The 16,913-nt window shown below is 28.4% G+C and overlaps 2 protein-coding genes across 2 annotated transcripts; both read left to right on the top strand.

The window, feature by feature from the left end:
• The first annotated feature begins 224 nt into the window (after nucleotides 1-224).
• Nucleotides 225-5,436, top strand: LOC129918651 (lysozyme-like). Its single transcript, XM_055999278.1, has 3 exons — nucleotides 225-422; nucleotides 4,898-5,068; nucleotides 5,134-5,436. Exons 1-3 carry the CDS (start codon nucleotides 338-340, stop codon nucleotides 5,352-5,354), a joined length of 477 nt encoding a protein of 158 aa, XP_055855253.1. The 5' UTR covers nucleotides 225-337; the 3' UTR covers nucleotides 5,355-5,436.
• A 1,280-nt stretch (nucleotides 5,437-6,716) lies between these two features.
• On the top strand, nucleotides 6,717-16,707 carry LOC129919233 (uncharacterized). The gene is made up of 9 exons (XM_056000087.1): nucleotides 6,717-6,913; nucleotides 12,983-13,114; nucleotides 14,608-14,649; nucleotides 14,721-14,933; nucleotides 14,990-15,185; nucleotides 15,471-15,562; nucleotides 15,620-15,706; nucleotides 15,765-15,998; nucleotides 16,322-16,707. Exons 1-9 carry the CDS (start codon nucleotides 6,787-6,789, stop codon nucleotides 16,561-16,563), a joined length of 1,365 nt encoding a protein of 454 aa, XP_055856062.1. The 5' UTR covers nucleotides 6,717-6,786; the 3' UTR covers nucleotides 16,564-16,707.
• The last annotated feature ends 206 nt before the right edge of the window (nucleotides 16,708-16,913 follow it).

The following is a 16,913-nucleotide window of genomic DNA, read 5'->3' on the forward strand; positions in this document are numbered from 1 at the left end:
AACCCTTAAAAAACTTTTTAATTTTTGTTTTGAATACAATATTGTTGTAAATCAATGTTGCCAATTGTATTAAAGTGGCATCGCTATAATCGTATCCCCACTCTTACAATAATTCTCATAGTTTTCTTTACCTACAAAATATTAAAAGCTCATTAGTAATCCTTTTCAATAGAACTTGGGAAACAAAAATTGTAATAAACTTCTTGATTTTTCCTTAATCGCAGTCAGTAACACTCGAGTCGCGCTGTAGTATAAAGCTATTTCAAATTGTGTATTCTATTCACGTGTGTGTTTTAGATAATTTTAATTAAAAATATATTAAAACAAAGTTATAAAGATGAAAAGTTCTCAGATCATTTACGTCATAGCTGCGGTTGCATCTTTGGTTCTAGTCGGTTTGGCTACACCAGCCAATAGTCAAGGTTTGTTTATGTTTACTATCAATCGTATAGTGGATTTTTTTTTTAATATATTTAATTAATCAATTTTTGTTTTGATATCTAATATTTCCCATGACGAATATGGGAAATAAATAAAATAATTGTATTAAGATGTAATTTAATATTGTTTATCTTCATTTTTAATGCACGAGTATCAGTTTTCTAATTCATAGTCAAACAATTAGAATGCTAATTTGAAGCTATCAAAATATGATTTATTGCCTTTGGGTTCTAATTTCTTCAGAGATTTTCAACCTTTGGGGGTCTTGAAAAGTCCATTTAAATCAAAATAAACATTATTTATTCTAAGGAAACAGAAAAATCCCACAAATGAAAACCTAGTTAGGCTGAAAGTTTTTAGTACCAGCGATTACATCTTAAATTTAATTATTTATAATTTCCAATTTCACGAATAATTTTTGTTCATAGAATATCAAAAAACTGAGTGCAGATTTGAAATCAGCCAAATTACTGAAAAAAAACTGTTTATTTTAAGACTAGACGCTTAAGCCAAGAACTTGATATCGAAAATAGTTCACGTTGCCGTTATTTAAATTATGATGCAATAATATAATTCCGAAATAAAAGAAATTTAGATTATAATTTAGAAAGTTACAGTTACTATAGTTAAAAAAAATTTTGGGTTTTTATTGAATTCTTAAAAATAATCACAAAGAGAGATAAAAAGTGACACGAAATCAGATTACAAAAACAACAACAACGAAAGTCTGATGATCGGATTGGCATCCGTGAAACAGTACCGTAACTCTAGCAATAAAGGTCAAAATCATGGAGGTGGAAAATTTGATGTCCAGGCATTTTTTTAAATCAAAATAACATTTATTTAAAGCTTTTTTTCTCATATATGTACCAATTAAAATAGTTGGCACGCATCTAAGAATATATTTGTTTCGGTTAGAAAAGTTTCCATTTCTTTTTTATTGCATCTAATATACAGTACAACCCGCTTAAGTGAAACTCGCTTAAGAGAAAAACCCGCTTATCTGAAACATTTTTCTGATCCCCAAATATTTTTTTCAGTTAAATGGGATTCGTTTAAGTGAAAAACCCGTTTTAGTGAAAGAGGGACTGTGACACTTTACCGTTTCTCTTGAGCGAGTTTTACTGTACCCCAAAAAAGCGTTCCCGGACATGTCCATAACTCAAAAAACTGAAAATCAAATGGCTTAAAATCACATAAAAGTTAATTATTTTTGAGTATTTCTGTTCTTATGGATAAATATATAAAATGTATGTAAGAAACTAGTTTTAGTTTCATTTTTAAGTACCGTACATCAAATAACCGTCATTCCGGGAACGCTTGTTTTGGGGTATAGCTAGATTGAAATTTAAATTTGTTGGTGATATTATAATCAAAAATCGAGGCCACTACTATATAATCCCAAAAATATTTCGTTTTACTTTGATACATAAAAAATAAAAATAAATTAAGGTCAAAACGTCATTTCCGGGAACGTCATTTCCGGGAACGCTCTTAGAATCTGAATAAATAATGTAGTCTTACACTCATAATTTTGCATTTTTTTGGGTATTTTTACTCAATATCCTATCTAAGTATGGCTGTAATAAACAATTTTATCAAAAAAGTTACAACAAAAACAAAAGAAAAAATTACTTATGGCCTAAGTGTTTCGGAGGTGCATAAAAGCATTTTTTTTTTTTTTTTGTTGAAATCGGTCTCTGCCCCAAGAAATAAAATTATACCTATAATAATATATCATTCAAATTGATACTATTTCTAGACCCCTAAATTCGTTTTGAAGAGATCACAACCATTTCGATTAACGTTTTTCTAGTATACTAATTTTTGGGGTTTTGCGGTAAATTAAAAAATATATATTTTTGTGCTCTGCCCGTTCATGAGCCGACAAATTATGGCTAAAGCGAACATCTGAGCATGAAATTTGTATCATAAAACAAAGTTGATTTTTTAAGAATTCGGTCATCGAAATTTCCTACCTCCATGATTTTGACCCATAAGTAACTATAAATTTATATAACACTATGTTTTATTACACATTTATCGCAGAAAATCGGGCCAAAGTCAAATAATCATGGGTAAGAAAAAAAAAATGCCCTTTAAAAGTTAATGTCTGAGCAATAAAAAAGGATATTAACATTTTTTAAATGCAGTTACAAAGAAGAGCATTTCTTCTAAAAAGACATTAATGAAGTTTCTATCATAAGTATTGACTGAAAAATTAACATTAACATGAGTAAAAGCATACCAAAGTAATATCGGGACACCCTGTATAATACCATTGTCTATTATTGCTAATTTTGAAAATCTCCATTTCACGATGATGAGATTTTTCTAGACATTTGAGGTAAATTATAGAATTCCAAAACGATGATACATATTGAGCAAAAAAAGTTCTATTAGCATTCATTCCGAGGTTGAACCCTTATTATTTGACTGCGCTATATTTTATTAATATGAACTGACTTTCAAACATAAAAAATATGTTTATAACTAAAATGCTGCGTAGTTTAAAATTATTTATTTTTTTTTCTAGTAGTCACTAAAAAACAAGATCAAAACTGTAGGTATGGCACGCCAAAGGCAGTTCAAAAAAATTATTTTTTTTAATATCACGGGGCTCTAAAAAGGTTCGCCATCCCTGACCTAGCATTTAGCAAGTAAAATGTTTTAAAGGTTCCAATATTAGCGGGATATAATGATTTCTTTATTTCAAATTCAATTTCATATCATATTAGTTCTATCAAAAGTTCTATTAGCATTCATTCCGAGGTTGAACCCTTATTATTTGACTGCGCTATATTTTATTAATATGAACTGACTTTCAAACATAAAAAATATGTTTATAACTAAAATGCTGCGTAGTTTAAAATTATTTATTTTTTTTTCTAGTAGTCACTAAAAAACAAGATCAAAACTGTAGGTATGGCACGCCAAAGGCAGTTCAAAAAAATTATTTTTTTTAATATCACGGGGCTCTAAAAAGGTTCGCCATCCCTGACCTAGCATTTAGCAAGTAAAATGTTTTAAAGGTTCCAATATTAGCGGGATATAATGATTTCTTTATTTCAAATTCAATTTCATATCATATTAGTTCTATCAAAAGTTCTATTAGCATTCATTCCGAGGTTGAACCCTTATTATTTGACTGCGCTATATTTTATTAATATGAACTGACTTTCAAATATAAAAAATATGTTTATAACTAAAATGCTGCGTAGTTTAAAATTATTTATTTTTTTTTCTAGTAGTCACTAAAAAACAAGATCAAAACTGTAGGTATGGCACGCCAAAGGCAGTTCAAAAAAATTATTTTTTTTAATATCACGGGGCTCTAAAAAGGTTCGCCATCCCTGACCTAGCATTTAGCAAGTAAAATGTTTTAAAGGTTCCAATATTAGCGGGATATAATGATTTCTTTATTTCAAATTCAATTTCATATCATATTAGTTCTATCAAAAGTTCTATTAGCATTCATTCCGAGGTTGAACCCTTATTATTTGACTGCGCTATATTTTATTAATATGAACTGACTTTCAAACATAAAAAATATGTTTATAACTAAAATGCTGCGTAGTTTAAAATTATTTATTTTTTTTTCTAGTAGTCACTAAAAAACAAGATCAAAACTGTAGGTATGGCACGCCAAAGGCAGTTCAAAAAAATTATTTTTTTTAATATCACGGGGCTCTAAAAAGGTTCGCCATCCCTGACCTAGCATTTAGCAAGTAAAATGTTTTAAAGGTTCCAATATTAGCGGGATATAATGATTTCTTTATTTCAAATTCAATTTCATATCATATTAGGTATAAATAAAAATTTGTTTGTTTTGTAATAAATAAAAATGATTCAAAAGTTTACAAATTTTTTTTAAATTTGTCTTATCAGTCGTACTATTAACAAAATAGTTTACCTACAAGTTTTTTTGCAATGCAAACAAACAATATTTACATTTTTGTTACATAAAATAAACTGTAATCTAAATAGAATTCCATTTTCTTATCAATATAATTAAAATTAACATATTTGTAATCTGAATCTCCCAAACGTAAATCAAAACCAAAGCTTTTCCCAATTTTAATCTCAAATTGATAGAATTCCTTAGAAAAAAAAATGCAATCAATAAACACGTCTGATTTAATCTCAAGAAAACGCTTGTGTTTTGTAAAACCTAGTAAGGTCATTGCTTCATGCATTGTGAGCTATTATAGTAGCTAGCACCTTTAAGTTGTTGTTAAAAATTGCAAAAATGTCCCAAAGAAAGCAAACTTCGGGGAAAAAAGATGGCTGGTTAGTTGGAAAATTAACTAAATTTTGAACTGTCTCTGAAAAAGTTTAGAGTTTGTTAAGCCTATAAACGGGACATACCCACTCCACAAAATATTAGAAACACAAGTTGAAGACTCAGGGTTTTTGAAAAAAAAATGTGATCACGGAAAGTTTGTTTCATTTTCAGAACAACTGGTTGATGATATCTGCCTTGGATGCATTTGCGAGGCTATTAGCGGTTGCAACATAACAACATCTTGTTCTGGCGATGTTTGTGGTCTTTTCCGTATTACTTGGTTCTACTGGGCTGATAGTGGAAAGCTGACAGTTAATGGAGAATCTGCAGATTCACCAACAGGTACCTAATAGTTTTTTTTTCAAGGCTTAGCAGTTTTTTAAATCCTGTTTAATTTTTGTGTCTAGCTTTTGAAAACTGCGCCGTTGACCCTCGTTGTGCCTCTCAAACAGTCCAAAATTACATGCAATCATTTAAACAGGATTGTAATGGAGACAATAAAATTGATTGCTATGATTATGCTTCGATCCACAAGTTGGGTGGTTATGGTTGTCCAGGACGAATTTTTGGATCTTATGCGAGAAAATTAAATCAATGTTTGAGAGCTTATGGACCAAGTGGTAAATAGAAGAAACCAACACGAAGTGAGCTGAGGATGAAAAAAGAAAAATTTAATATTGTGATAAAATAAAATAAGAATATAAATGAAAGTTGTCGTGTTCGGTCTATAATTAATTTAAAAATATATTTACAAATATATTATGAACAAAATTTAAACCAAAGAAGAATCAGCGGTAAGTTCATTGAACGTTTTTATCGTCGTTCTTATAAAAAATGATTTAAGATTTAAGATACTGCCTAAATACTGCCACTCCTAATTTTTTAACGTTTCTGTTTGACTTCATCAATTTTAATAAAAATTTTAGGGTTTGCTCTTAAAGGTGAATAAAATATGTATATGTATTTCGAAAGCATTTTCAGAAAGCAACATATTTTGGTTTATTCTCCGAAAATGGATGTATAGCTCACGTAAATAAGTTCAAGAAATTAGTTTTTTTTTGCGACAAAATTTTTAAGGCAGAATATATGTAGTTATAAAACGGCTCACAGATATTATGGCTATAATTCGATACCCAGAGTTGTCATATCCTGCATTGTTTTTACAACACAATTTCGTTGCAAATAATTTATTTCTACACTTTAACTATGGGTCGCTGCTATCCTGAAAGTGTCCCGAACGTGTCCCGAACATGTCCCGAACATGTCCCAAACGTGTCCTGAATGTGTCCCGAACGTGTCCCGAACGTGTCCCGAACGTGTCCCGAACGTATCTCGAACGTGTCCCGAACTTGTCCAAAACGTGTCTCAAACGTGTCCTGAACGTTTGATGTTTCCTTAAACAGTTGACTTTTGTTTGGACTTTAAGAAAATAAGGTCCATATTATCCTTTTTATAGGAAAAAAAATTACATATACTCTTACTATAAATCGATAACAATAATGATGACATTATAATTATCACACAGAATATATTGAAATTATTCATCTCTAAAGCATTTATATGACTTATCAATTCAATCTCTAAGATCTTTCCTTGCGATCGGAATACACTAAAGAGATTTCAACTAAATCACAACCAGGTGGTTACTAGCTTTAATCTAGGTATACTCGTTGAGTTTATTACAATTAATTGATCTCTCAGTCGATACTGGATTGTTGTTAAGCTTTCTGCATTTCCTGTTTCTCGTCAAAATCATTGATAAATCGATATCATACAATTAAATATGTTTCCTTATCTTTAATCGAAAAATATCGATAATTTGTACGAAAAAAAAATCGATATTTTACAAAACCCCACTGCAACTTCACCCTTCTCAAAATTAAGAATGAGAAATATAATCTCGTCAAAGATTACAGCAAATGCATCAAAAAGCTTTTTTTCACAATCCAGTCTCCATAGATTTTCTAGGAAAAATATTTCAAATAATCTTAGTATTAAACCTAAGTTAAAGTTAGTAATACTCGGGTCGCGCTTTAGTGCAAATCAATTTTTTTGTATTCATGTGTAGTTCCTTAATCGTTTTGCGGTTAATAACTATAAAGATGAATGAATCTAAAATCTTTTATTTCATGGTGGCAATTGCATCTTTGGTGCTAGTCGGCTTATACACTCCAGCAAAATGTCAAGGTTTGTTTATAATCAAAACTTAATTGTATAATCGGTATTTCAATAACTATCTGTTACGTATGATTTTTAATAATTGCTTTATAAGGCAATTATAAGATGCATTACAAAAAAAAAAAACTAACGTCATATCGTCCATCTTTCCCATCTTTCTTATAAAAAAATGGATTTAATATCGCTTAACATTATAGGATAAATAATGAGTGCATTCTGTGTTGTTGATTTCAATAAAGTTTGATTATTTATTTATCACTTTGTGGTGCCAACTTTTAATTCAAAAATTAAACATGAAATGCTCACATGTTTTAAATTCTGACGTTTAGGTGTACCACAGATAAAGAACATCTCAAAAGAAACTTCAGTTTAGTAAATGGACATGGACAGAAAGGTTTTTGTGTCTGGTTGTGATCGTGAAGGATATTTAAATCGATACATCTCCTATATTCTGGGAGATCCCGTCGCTCCTTATGATAGTTTTTTTTTTTTTTTCATAATTTAGCTAAAATATTTTTTTTTTTAATTCGCACCAATTTTTACAAAGTTTTTAAAATTTTTGGAAATGTTTCACTTTTTTTAACTCAATAAAATTATTTTCTAAAACTCGCACGAGCTTTTAAAAATTACTTTATTAGATTTTCAAATATTAAACACGCGTCCGTTTTCGAAAGATTACACAAGTCAACAACGTTTTTGGTGCCGAGACTAAGATATACTTTTCTAAAGGTTTTTGGTGTGCTGAACTCGAATCTGAAGTCAAAAACATCCTATCATCTCATTTTTGAAATATTACCGTTAGAAGATGCAAACATAACTCCTTTTGAGGTTATGCTTTTATTTGAAGAATTTTTTTTTAAATACAATTTATTACGGTTTCTGTAAGAACTGAAGAATTTCAAGAATTTTTTAAATCTTTTCGATATCTTTTTTATTGTTCGAGATATCGTCATTTTTATGGCTTATTGTAATGTATCCCGTTTTCATCTCCTTTTTTGATAAATTAAGCCAAACATTCTTACTTCATTTTAAGATATCTCGCGCAGTAAAAAAGATATTACAAAGATTTAAACGGGTCTTGGAAGAACGAAAATAGTTCTTATAGAAAATCTTGTTAACTTCAAAATAAGTCAAAAAACGATTTTTTTAACTTTCAAACAGTAATATTTCAAAAACGGGAGCTGATAGGATATTTTTTCTGACTTCAGATTCGAGTTCAGCACATCAAAAACCTATAGAAAAGTATATTTAACTGCCCGCACCAAAAAAAAAATTAAATTTTGTAGACCAGTGTTATTTATTAATTTTACCACCAATTTTTAAAGAAACTTTTAAAAGCAGTTTCGATAAGTCCAAATTTGGATTTTTTTTTTAATTTTATAAAAAGTCTTTTGAAAATCGACACGTCTTTCATTTAGAAAAAATTATAAAGTAATTTTCAAAAATTGGCACGAGTTTTCAAAAATTACTCCATTAAGTTTTAAATCGAAACTCGAGAACAATTACTTTCTCAACATAAAACAAGAACGTGAAGTATTACTTTTGCTGGTAAGTTCAGATAGCTTAAGCTTAAAATTTTCTTCGTACCCTTGAATTTTTTTTAGTAGAATCTTTTATAAGGTGTAGAGTCAGAGTGTAGACTGTAGAATAATCTCAGTGTCTTTTTACGAAAAAAATTTAAATTTTTTGAATTTATTATTTTTTTTTTTTGGGGGGGAAACTAAGTTTATTGTGCGGAAGATACGAAAATCTTTATTTTAATAGTAAATTGTAATTCGGTCCTTGAAATCATCTTCACAACTGTATAAAAAATTACAACGTAGACAAATTATTAATTAATTAACAAGGAAACAAAACGAAAAAAAAAGTCTTGAGAGGTCAAATTGTACAATTTTCCAACGATCGTCGTTTCTACTTATCTCTGTCTAAGTTATTACTCTATTTATTGTGTTTTTAATTTTAAAATTTCATCACTTGATTGAAATAATTTCCTGGTTTACTTTACTCTACTTTATTTACATTTGCCGCTTGATTTTATTTTATTTTGAATTGAATAACATGGTAGGTAGGTGATATGAATTTTCATTAAAAGCATTATAACATAAAATTTGCGTTTTTCTGGGAAATACTAAAAACATTCATCAATTTCTATATGAAAAATTTAAATAAAAGCAGAAAAACGCGTTTAAAAATAAGAAAAAAAATGTATGCATGCAGGCAGATACGTCATTATCAAGTCGATAGTGAGTATTTTGTTTCTCTTGGCTTTGATTGAAAATGTTGCTATTAAAAATGAAAAGTATTTTATAAAAAAAAAAGAAATCCCACAAATGAAAACTTAATCAGCCTTTAAGAGCCAAAACAAGTTCTGTATAATAAATAATAAAGAATTCAAGTATATTTATCCAACCACCACTAGTTATTCTAAAATAAATTTTTTATTGAACATACATTTTTTTTTTTGTTATAAAAAATATAAACACATTGACACAATTCCAATTGAAATTGATTACAATTTACAGCACAGAAAATCATCTGCCTTTTTATTGTACAGTAAGGATATTTTGATTAGGTATGCTGAGAAAAAAAATCAATAGGCTTAAACCGTAAAGCTTAAAAGTTTTCAGAACTAATATTTGAAACATTTCACTTTATTTTATATTTGTCTTAACAAACACAATGTGAATTTATATAACAAGATATGTTTATAATCTTATAATATAATAATAATATAATAATTACACTGGTCGGCAACGGATATAGAGCAAGAACCAAACCCTACTTTTCTCGAGGAATTTTGTGTGCTGAGTCCGAATCTGAAGTCAAAATTTCACTGGCACGTCACGTTTTTGAAATAATTGAATATTGATAGGTCAAAAACGCGTTTTTTTTTGGGTACATTTGACATCACCGTTAATTACTTATGCAATCTTAAAACGCCATATTAACACGTCCTAGAGGTATTTATATTTTTTCAAAAAAATTTTTTTTTCTCAAAGATATTGAAAAAAGAAATTTCTGATAGATATCTCAAAATCTTGATTATTTTTTTCAAAGTAATGAGTGGTTTTTTTAATCAAATTCCATCTTGCGTCTTCTGATTTGGACTTATAAAGAGCAACATATTACGGAAAATATATATTTTTGACTAAACATAAAAAAAAACTCAATTAAAAATTAGTTTTTGAAGCTTTATAGCGAAAATAGTGATGAAATAGCTCAAAAACTAGACGTGATAGAAAAAATCTGTAAACAGTTTTGAATTCAGCACACTAAAGTCAATCAAAATCACCTTATAAAGTTCTTGCTCCCGAATTTTTTTAGTTTTTTGCCGACCAGTGTTATTATTTATCTACAACGTCAATAACAGCTGAAGCCTTTCATTTTTTTTTTTTGCTTCTGAAGTTCCGCTGTTATTCTTTTTAGTTTAAAAAAAAAATGTATTCTTTCAAACAAGTAGTACCTACTTTTTGACGTGATAACGTCTTATAAATCGATGAACCATGGCAGCCACCACAAAAAAATGACGCCATTTTCTCCCGTTTCACTCTCGCACTTTCGCAGTGCGGCAAAAATTTCAATTAAAAATTAAAAATAAACTATTAGAGATACAAAAATCTTCTATAGCTTCATTTGAAAGATAATAATCTAAAGTTGAATCCATCTGAAGAATTTTAAAAAATTCCATCTTTTAGTAGGGTAAATAAGGGTAAAACAAAATTGTAAAAAATTAGCTATTTTCTAAACGCGGCAATGTAAAGAGTAAAATTTTTTTTTAATCGATAGATAAATTTAATACAAGACTGACAATGGTATTGAAAAAAATTCTTAAAAATTTTAAAACTAAGTAATAAATGGTTTTCTAAAACTAAAACATGAAGTAGACCTTTGACGAAGTACCTAGTGATTATAGATAGGGGAAATTTTTTTTTGACAATTTCAAAAACGTCATTCGAAAGATAATAAAAAAAACATTAGGGGTCTAATACGGATTTTTTTTTTAAGTCTCTGCGTTTTGAAACATGAATTTTTGAAAAACAACTACTTATTTTAGGGTATTTTTTGGTTAGTTTTTATTTTTTTAAATTTTTCGTAGCGTTCAAAAATCTCAAGCTTATAGAACATGTAGTCTATAATTGTGCGCATACAAGTGCAAAAAATAAAATGATTTTTGACCGAATAACGGGAAAAACAAGTTTTTTTGTCCCAAGCTTTTTGACCGTTTTTAACAGTTTTGTATTTATTTCTTTTTTTCTTCAACAGATAAATGAATGAAATTTGTATTGTAAATAGATAATAGGCAGAACTATATCTGTGCAAAATTTCAATTAATTTTGTAGTCACAATTTTGAGATAACGGTAAAATAAAGTTTTATTACTCAACACGTTCTATCTTTTGATCTAAAGCAAATACAAATTTGATTTAACCATATTGAGCATCTTGATGATGTTACCTCTCATTTGATATATCACACATAACTGTACTTTCACTACAAGCTGCACAATGTTAAATTAAAAAACTTGCGAAATACCTAAAAACACCTGTGGAGATCTGTTGATCATGAACAGTAGGGTGTGTCACTTTTGTATGGCCGAAAAAAAGTACTCTAATTTTGCAATGTAATAGTGGTCAAAAGTTTTATTAGGGTCTAAGGTTTAATAATAATATGTAAAAAAAATCATAATATCGTTCGTCTTTGGCTCGCTCAAATCGGTTGAAGTTGTTAGGAAAAAAACGATTTTATATGAAAAAATGTATTTTTTCCTTCGCATATTATATCGCAGCTTCTTTACTAAGTGTTCAATTCCAACATATATAAGTTTAAAAGTTTTTTTCTTAGAAAGATATATATTTAATATATTTGTTTTTGTATTCAAACGGCGCAGTAAAAAAAAAAAAACATTTACATATTTCAAAAATCTCTAAAACTCAAATTTCTTCGATTTCTTCCTATATTTTGAGCGAACCAAATATATTAATTAAGTAATGTAACTTTTAAAAGCTATTACATTTGAAAATTCCATACTTTAGCATTTTGACACACCCTAATCAACAGCCACCAGTGCCTATGGGAAGTACCGTAATCTCAGTTTGGAACTTCGACATGGTTGGCTTTAAGAAATTCTAACTTTTTTTCTAGGCATCGCAGAAATATGATTGAAACTACATATGAAGGGTGATATAATGAGCTTTCACATGATATAGGTTGTCATTGAAAAAAATTGATTAAATAGCGTGAGAAGATAAAATTATATGTTTTTTTTTTGTTGCTTTCTTTGATGAAAATTGATCGAGTTCAAAAAATTCTAGCTCTTTTTGTAGATGTCTAATGGAAAAGATCGATATATAACATATATATATATATTTTGAGCTGAAGCAATAAGCTTTCAGATGGTATAAAATTAATTATATAGGTTGTTTCATCAAAAAAATTGATTTTTGGGTGATGGAAGTGATTTTTTCACTTTTTTTTTTAAGAAATGATTGTTTTTAATAAATTATCTTATTTTAATACTTTTTGCGCATTGTAAAAATTTAAAAATGTTTTTATTCTTTAGACGAAATATTTGGCTTTTTAATGGTACAATGTTTTTTTGTAAGCTTTTAAAATAAAAAAAATTAATATAATGAGAAAAGAAAAACGGTAATTTTTTTTAGCTTTTTCTTGTAAAATATGATTGTTTTTTGGCTTTTGAGAGGCTGTTTTAAAAACCACTCTTGCTTCTAAAATAGGTGCAAGTTCTTTTTCGCATTTTTATTTCGTTGAAATACAGAAAATAATACACATTTTTATAATAACCGAACACGCATAATTTTATATAGATGTATTAATATGAACAACCTGTAATTCTCTGGTCTTAATATTTTTTTCAAATTTGAAAACTTATTCCCAAACATGGAAGTGTTCTTTGGTATGTACCAATCTTAAGAAACATGTTTTAAAGCTTTTAAAATTACCTAGCAAACAATTGTTAAAAGCAATATGAATAAAATCAATTTTTTTTTTTTGCATACAGAAAAGGTTACGTATACGCCATACATTTTTTTTATATTTTTTTTTTTTGCTAATTTTTCAGAGGCAAATTTAGTTGATGATGTTTGTCTTGGATGCATTTGTGAGGCAGTAAGTGGTTGCAATTTAACAAGAACCTGTACTGGTGATATCTGTGGGCTATTTCGTATAACCTGGTTCTACTGGGCTGATAGTGGTACACTCAAAAAATTTATTAGTAAAACGGCTACGAATGGCATTCGTAACAAAAATATTCGTGCATTGTACGCATATTCGTAAAATACACGCAGTATTCGTGCAGTAGAAAATTTACGAATGCATTAGTAAAATTTTACGAATAACTGTAGTAATATCCACGAATTTATTCGTTCAATGTACTAATTTTATTCGTAAACAAAAATTAAACAACTTTTATTAGTACATTGTACGAATTATTGCGTACATATAACTAATAACATTCGTAAATTTTTCGTACGAATGCATTCGTAATTCCTTGCATTGTATTCGTAGTATTTACTAATAAATTCGTACTATTTACTAAGTAAATACTAATATTCGTAGAGAAATTTATTCGTAGGGTGCCTGTACGCATTATTCGTAGAATATACGAATAATTCGTTGAGTGGTACCAAATTTGAACCGAAATATCCGTTGTTTCCGTTATTTGTTAATCATTTTCCATTCCTAAATAGCATCAAAAAGTTAGTTGCTATACGCGTGTCGTCGCTAGTAGATTGCCTATATTTCACGGAAAATATAATTAGATAATTTAGTAACATAAAGTTTGTAAAAATAGTGTTTGAAGTGATTACAGAACCAAGGATCGACTGAACAACCAGAATCACAACAAAAATCAGGTGAGTAATCTATGTTTAAGATTAAATCATTGTCCTTTATAGCTTATTTCATTAATCCTAATTTATTTTTTGCCTTTTAACTTTCATTTTAGAATATTCTTCCAAGGTTTGCATCAAGAATTCATCAACAATCAGCTTTACCAATTGGCAAATGGCGGACCATATCAAAACCTCTCTGGTTAGAAGTACTTTTCTAAAATATTTATTGTAAGTATAGACATTCTTTCGAGCGATTTTCAATGTTATATGTTTATGTATATATTTTCAGTGGTCTTCCAAGAAAAACAATTTGAACACCAGGGAATACATGTGGTATAATATTTAAGTCCAAAAACTAATAAATTTTAAAAAATGTACCTATACAATAAATTATTATAGTTTTGAAGTACAGTTATATGCTTGGGTAATTATTTCAACAATTAATATTTCAAGAAATTTCAGGAAAAAAACCAATGGCGGAAAGTTCTACAATAAATAACATTCGTGCATTATACGAATAGCACTGTACAATGTACGAATTATTAGTAAAGCCATTTGTAAATATTACAATGCTATTCGTACAATATACGAATAGTGCTGTACAATGTACGAATGAATGAGAAAAGCATTAGTAAATACTACAAATTATTCGTGCAATGTACGAATGGGAATGTAAATCTACTAATAGTATTCGTACAATGTACGCATGATTTTCTACGAATACTAATAAAATATTCGTAAAAGTACTAATAAACGTCCATTTTACGAATAACATTCGTGGCTGAAAACCACGAATAAAATTCGTAGAATGTACGCAGTTATTAGTACTATTTACACATGAAATTTTTTGAGTGTAAGCGGACAGTTAATGGAGAAGCTGCAGACTCCCCAACAGGTAATATTTTTTTATTTATTAACATAATGGGTTTTGATAATTTAATTATTTCCTATATATTTTGTTTATAGCTTTTGAAAATTGTGTATTCGATCCAATTTGTGCATCACAATCTGTACAAAACTACATGCAAATATTCCAACAAGATTGCAATCAAGATGGTAAAATTGATTGCTATGATTACGCTACTATCCACAAATTGGGTGGTTATGGTTGTCCAGGTCGGATATCGGGAACATATGCAAAAAGATTGAATCAATGTTTGGTGGCTTATGGAGCATATGGTAAAGAAATCTAAAATAAGCCAAAAAATTTCTAAAATGTAAGCTTGTATTTTTAGCGATAAGAAATGACGACGCAGAAGAAGTTAACACAGAAAAAATGCAAAAAGATGCCTCTAGTCCCAGTACAATGATTTCAAAAGAAACTACACCACAAACTACTGAAACTGCAAAGATCGAACAAATCACACCAGCAAAAGATTCCGGGCCACCGCGTCCGCAGATAAAAACGAGAACCCAATTCTCTTCTCGAAGGTAAGAAAACTTATTTCACATTTTTTTTTTTTTTTTTATGTTCATCTGTTCTATCATAACTTTTAAACCACTTATGGAAATTTGAAAAGTTATGTATCGTTGGAAACGTCTTACTTGTACGTTGGTTATAAGCTATGCAAAATCACTTTTAATTTCACAAAACACCCTCTAGAGGCAAAAGATAGAACTAAAAAAAAATACATGTGTACAGCGGCTCTGCAAATGCTTTTTTGCAAAATTAAAATCCAATTAAGTTCAAAAACTATTTTGTTTCTATTTTAACAGTGAAACTAATAATGGTGGCAAAATAGAGGCTACTCCGGAAAGTACATTATCTGATGAAGAGATACGAAAGTTGTTATCTGTTTCAGCTACAGGTTAAAAATTGATTATTTTTTGTTTCATTTTGTTAATGTTTTAATATTTTTTTCAAGGTGCAAGTAATGAAAATATCCCCAATAATGAGAGTACAATGAAGCCTCTTGAAAACCAAAGGATGCTTACAACAACAAGAACTCCAGGTTCAACATTTTTGCTATGCCCAATTTTTTTTTATAAATAACTCAATTTTTTTTTCAGACACAACCGAGGCTAATAATGTTCCACAATTGAATAATTTAGAAATGCAAAACATGCAAAATATTTTTACCATGAAATTAGATCAAATGGAAAAATCTGAAAATAATTATCGACAAAAACAATTGAGTTTTCAAGAAAAATTTCTTCAAGCATTTGAAGAAAAAAATCGCATTGATGAAGAAAGAAATGAGATTTTAAAACAGATGGTTAAAAATAATAACAAACCATCATCGGGTAATTATTTTTTAGCATAAATGTTAATAAACTTATTTTAGAAGATAATAAAATGTAGAAAATTGTTAAATAAAATTAATAAATTAATTATAAATTAATTAAAAAATGTAGTATTTTTTAGCACACTTTATCCATAAAAAATGTAACAAAGCATGATTTTGTTTTTATATTAGTTTTCGAACTAACCTGACAACTTAAATTTTTTTTAAACAAAATAAAATGCATGAAATAACTGGGTTTAAGGATATTTTTGTCAAAAAAAAATCCTAAATGCAATATTTGTTTGTTTAATTTTTATACTTCCATTTTCTTTCTAAACACAGATGGTGTTACCCTGTTAAAAAGACAAGCCATACAAAGTTTTCAAGACCGATTTTTCAACATTTTACAGCGAATAGAAAAAACCTCAAATGAACACAGAGAAAGAGACCTCAAATTTCAAGAAACATTTCTAGAAGCTTTTCTACAAAAAAATCGCATCGAAAACGAAAGAAATGAAATTTTGAAACAGATTTCTAAAGCAAACAAGCCATCCGATAATGCACCTAATTATTTCTTATTATAAATTTAGAAGGATTTTAAAAAATACAAAATGTATGTAGATATTTCATAAAATTTTTAAATGTAAAAATAAACTAAAAGTCATAAATTCAAAAAATATTTAATTAAAATTTATGTGATAATTAAGAATAAATTTCAATAAAGCTTACTTTCTATAGTCTATCTCAGTATGGATCCAAGTCGATATGGTAAGTATATTTGGAACATTTTTTTTAGATATGGCAAATCACATGTCCACGGTACATAATGAAACGTCCATAAAAATATTTAGACATTTGTTGATTATTTTGTTTTTATTCTTTGAAATATCTTTTTTCATACATTCATTTATTAAACAATTTTATTTTTGTTAAC

The sequence above is a fragment of the Episyrphus balteatus genome, chromosome 4 (assembly GCF_945859705.1).
Source record: "Episyrphus balteatus chromosome 4, idEpiBalt1.1, whole genome shotgun sequence".
NCBI lineage: Eukaryota > Metazoa > Arthropoda > Insecta > Diptera > Syrphidae > Episyrphus > Episyrphus balteatus.

Coding starts and splice junctions, on each gene's coding strand:
- LOC129918651 (XM_055999278.1), top strand. CDS start 338: ATGAAAAGTTCTCAGATCATTTACGTCATAGCTGCGGTTGCATCTTTG. Junction 423..4,897: donor TACACCAGCCAATAGTCAAG/GTTTGTTTATGT, acceptor TTTCATTTTCAG/AACAACTGGTTGATGATATC. Junction 5,069..5,133: donor ATCTGCAGATTCACCAACAG/GTACCTAATAGT, acceptor TTTTGTGTCTAG/CTTTTGAAAACTGCGCCGTT.
- LOC129919233 (XM_056000087.1), top strand. CDS start 6,787: ATGTGTAGTTCCTTAATCGTTTTGCGGTTAATAACTATAAAGATGAAT. Junction 14,650..14,720: donor AGCTGCAGACTCCCCAACAG/GTAATATTTTTT, acceptor TTTTGTTTATAG/CTTTTGAAAATTGTGTATTC. Junction 14,934..14,989: donor GGTGGCTTATGGAGCATATG/GTAAAGAAATCT, acceptor TTGTATTTTTAG/CGATAAGAAATGACGACGCA.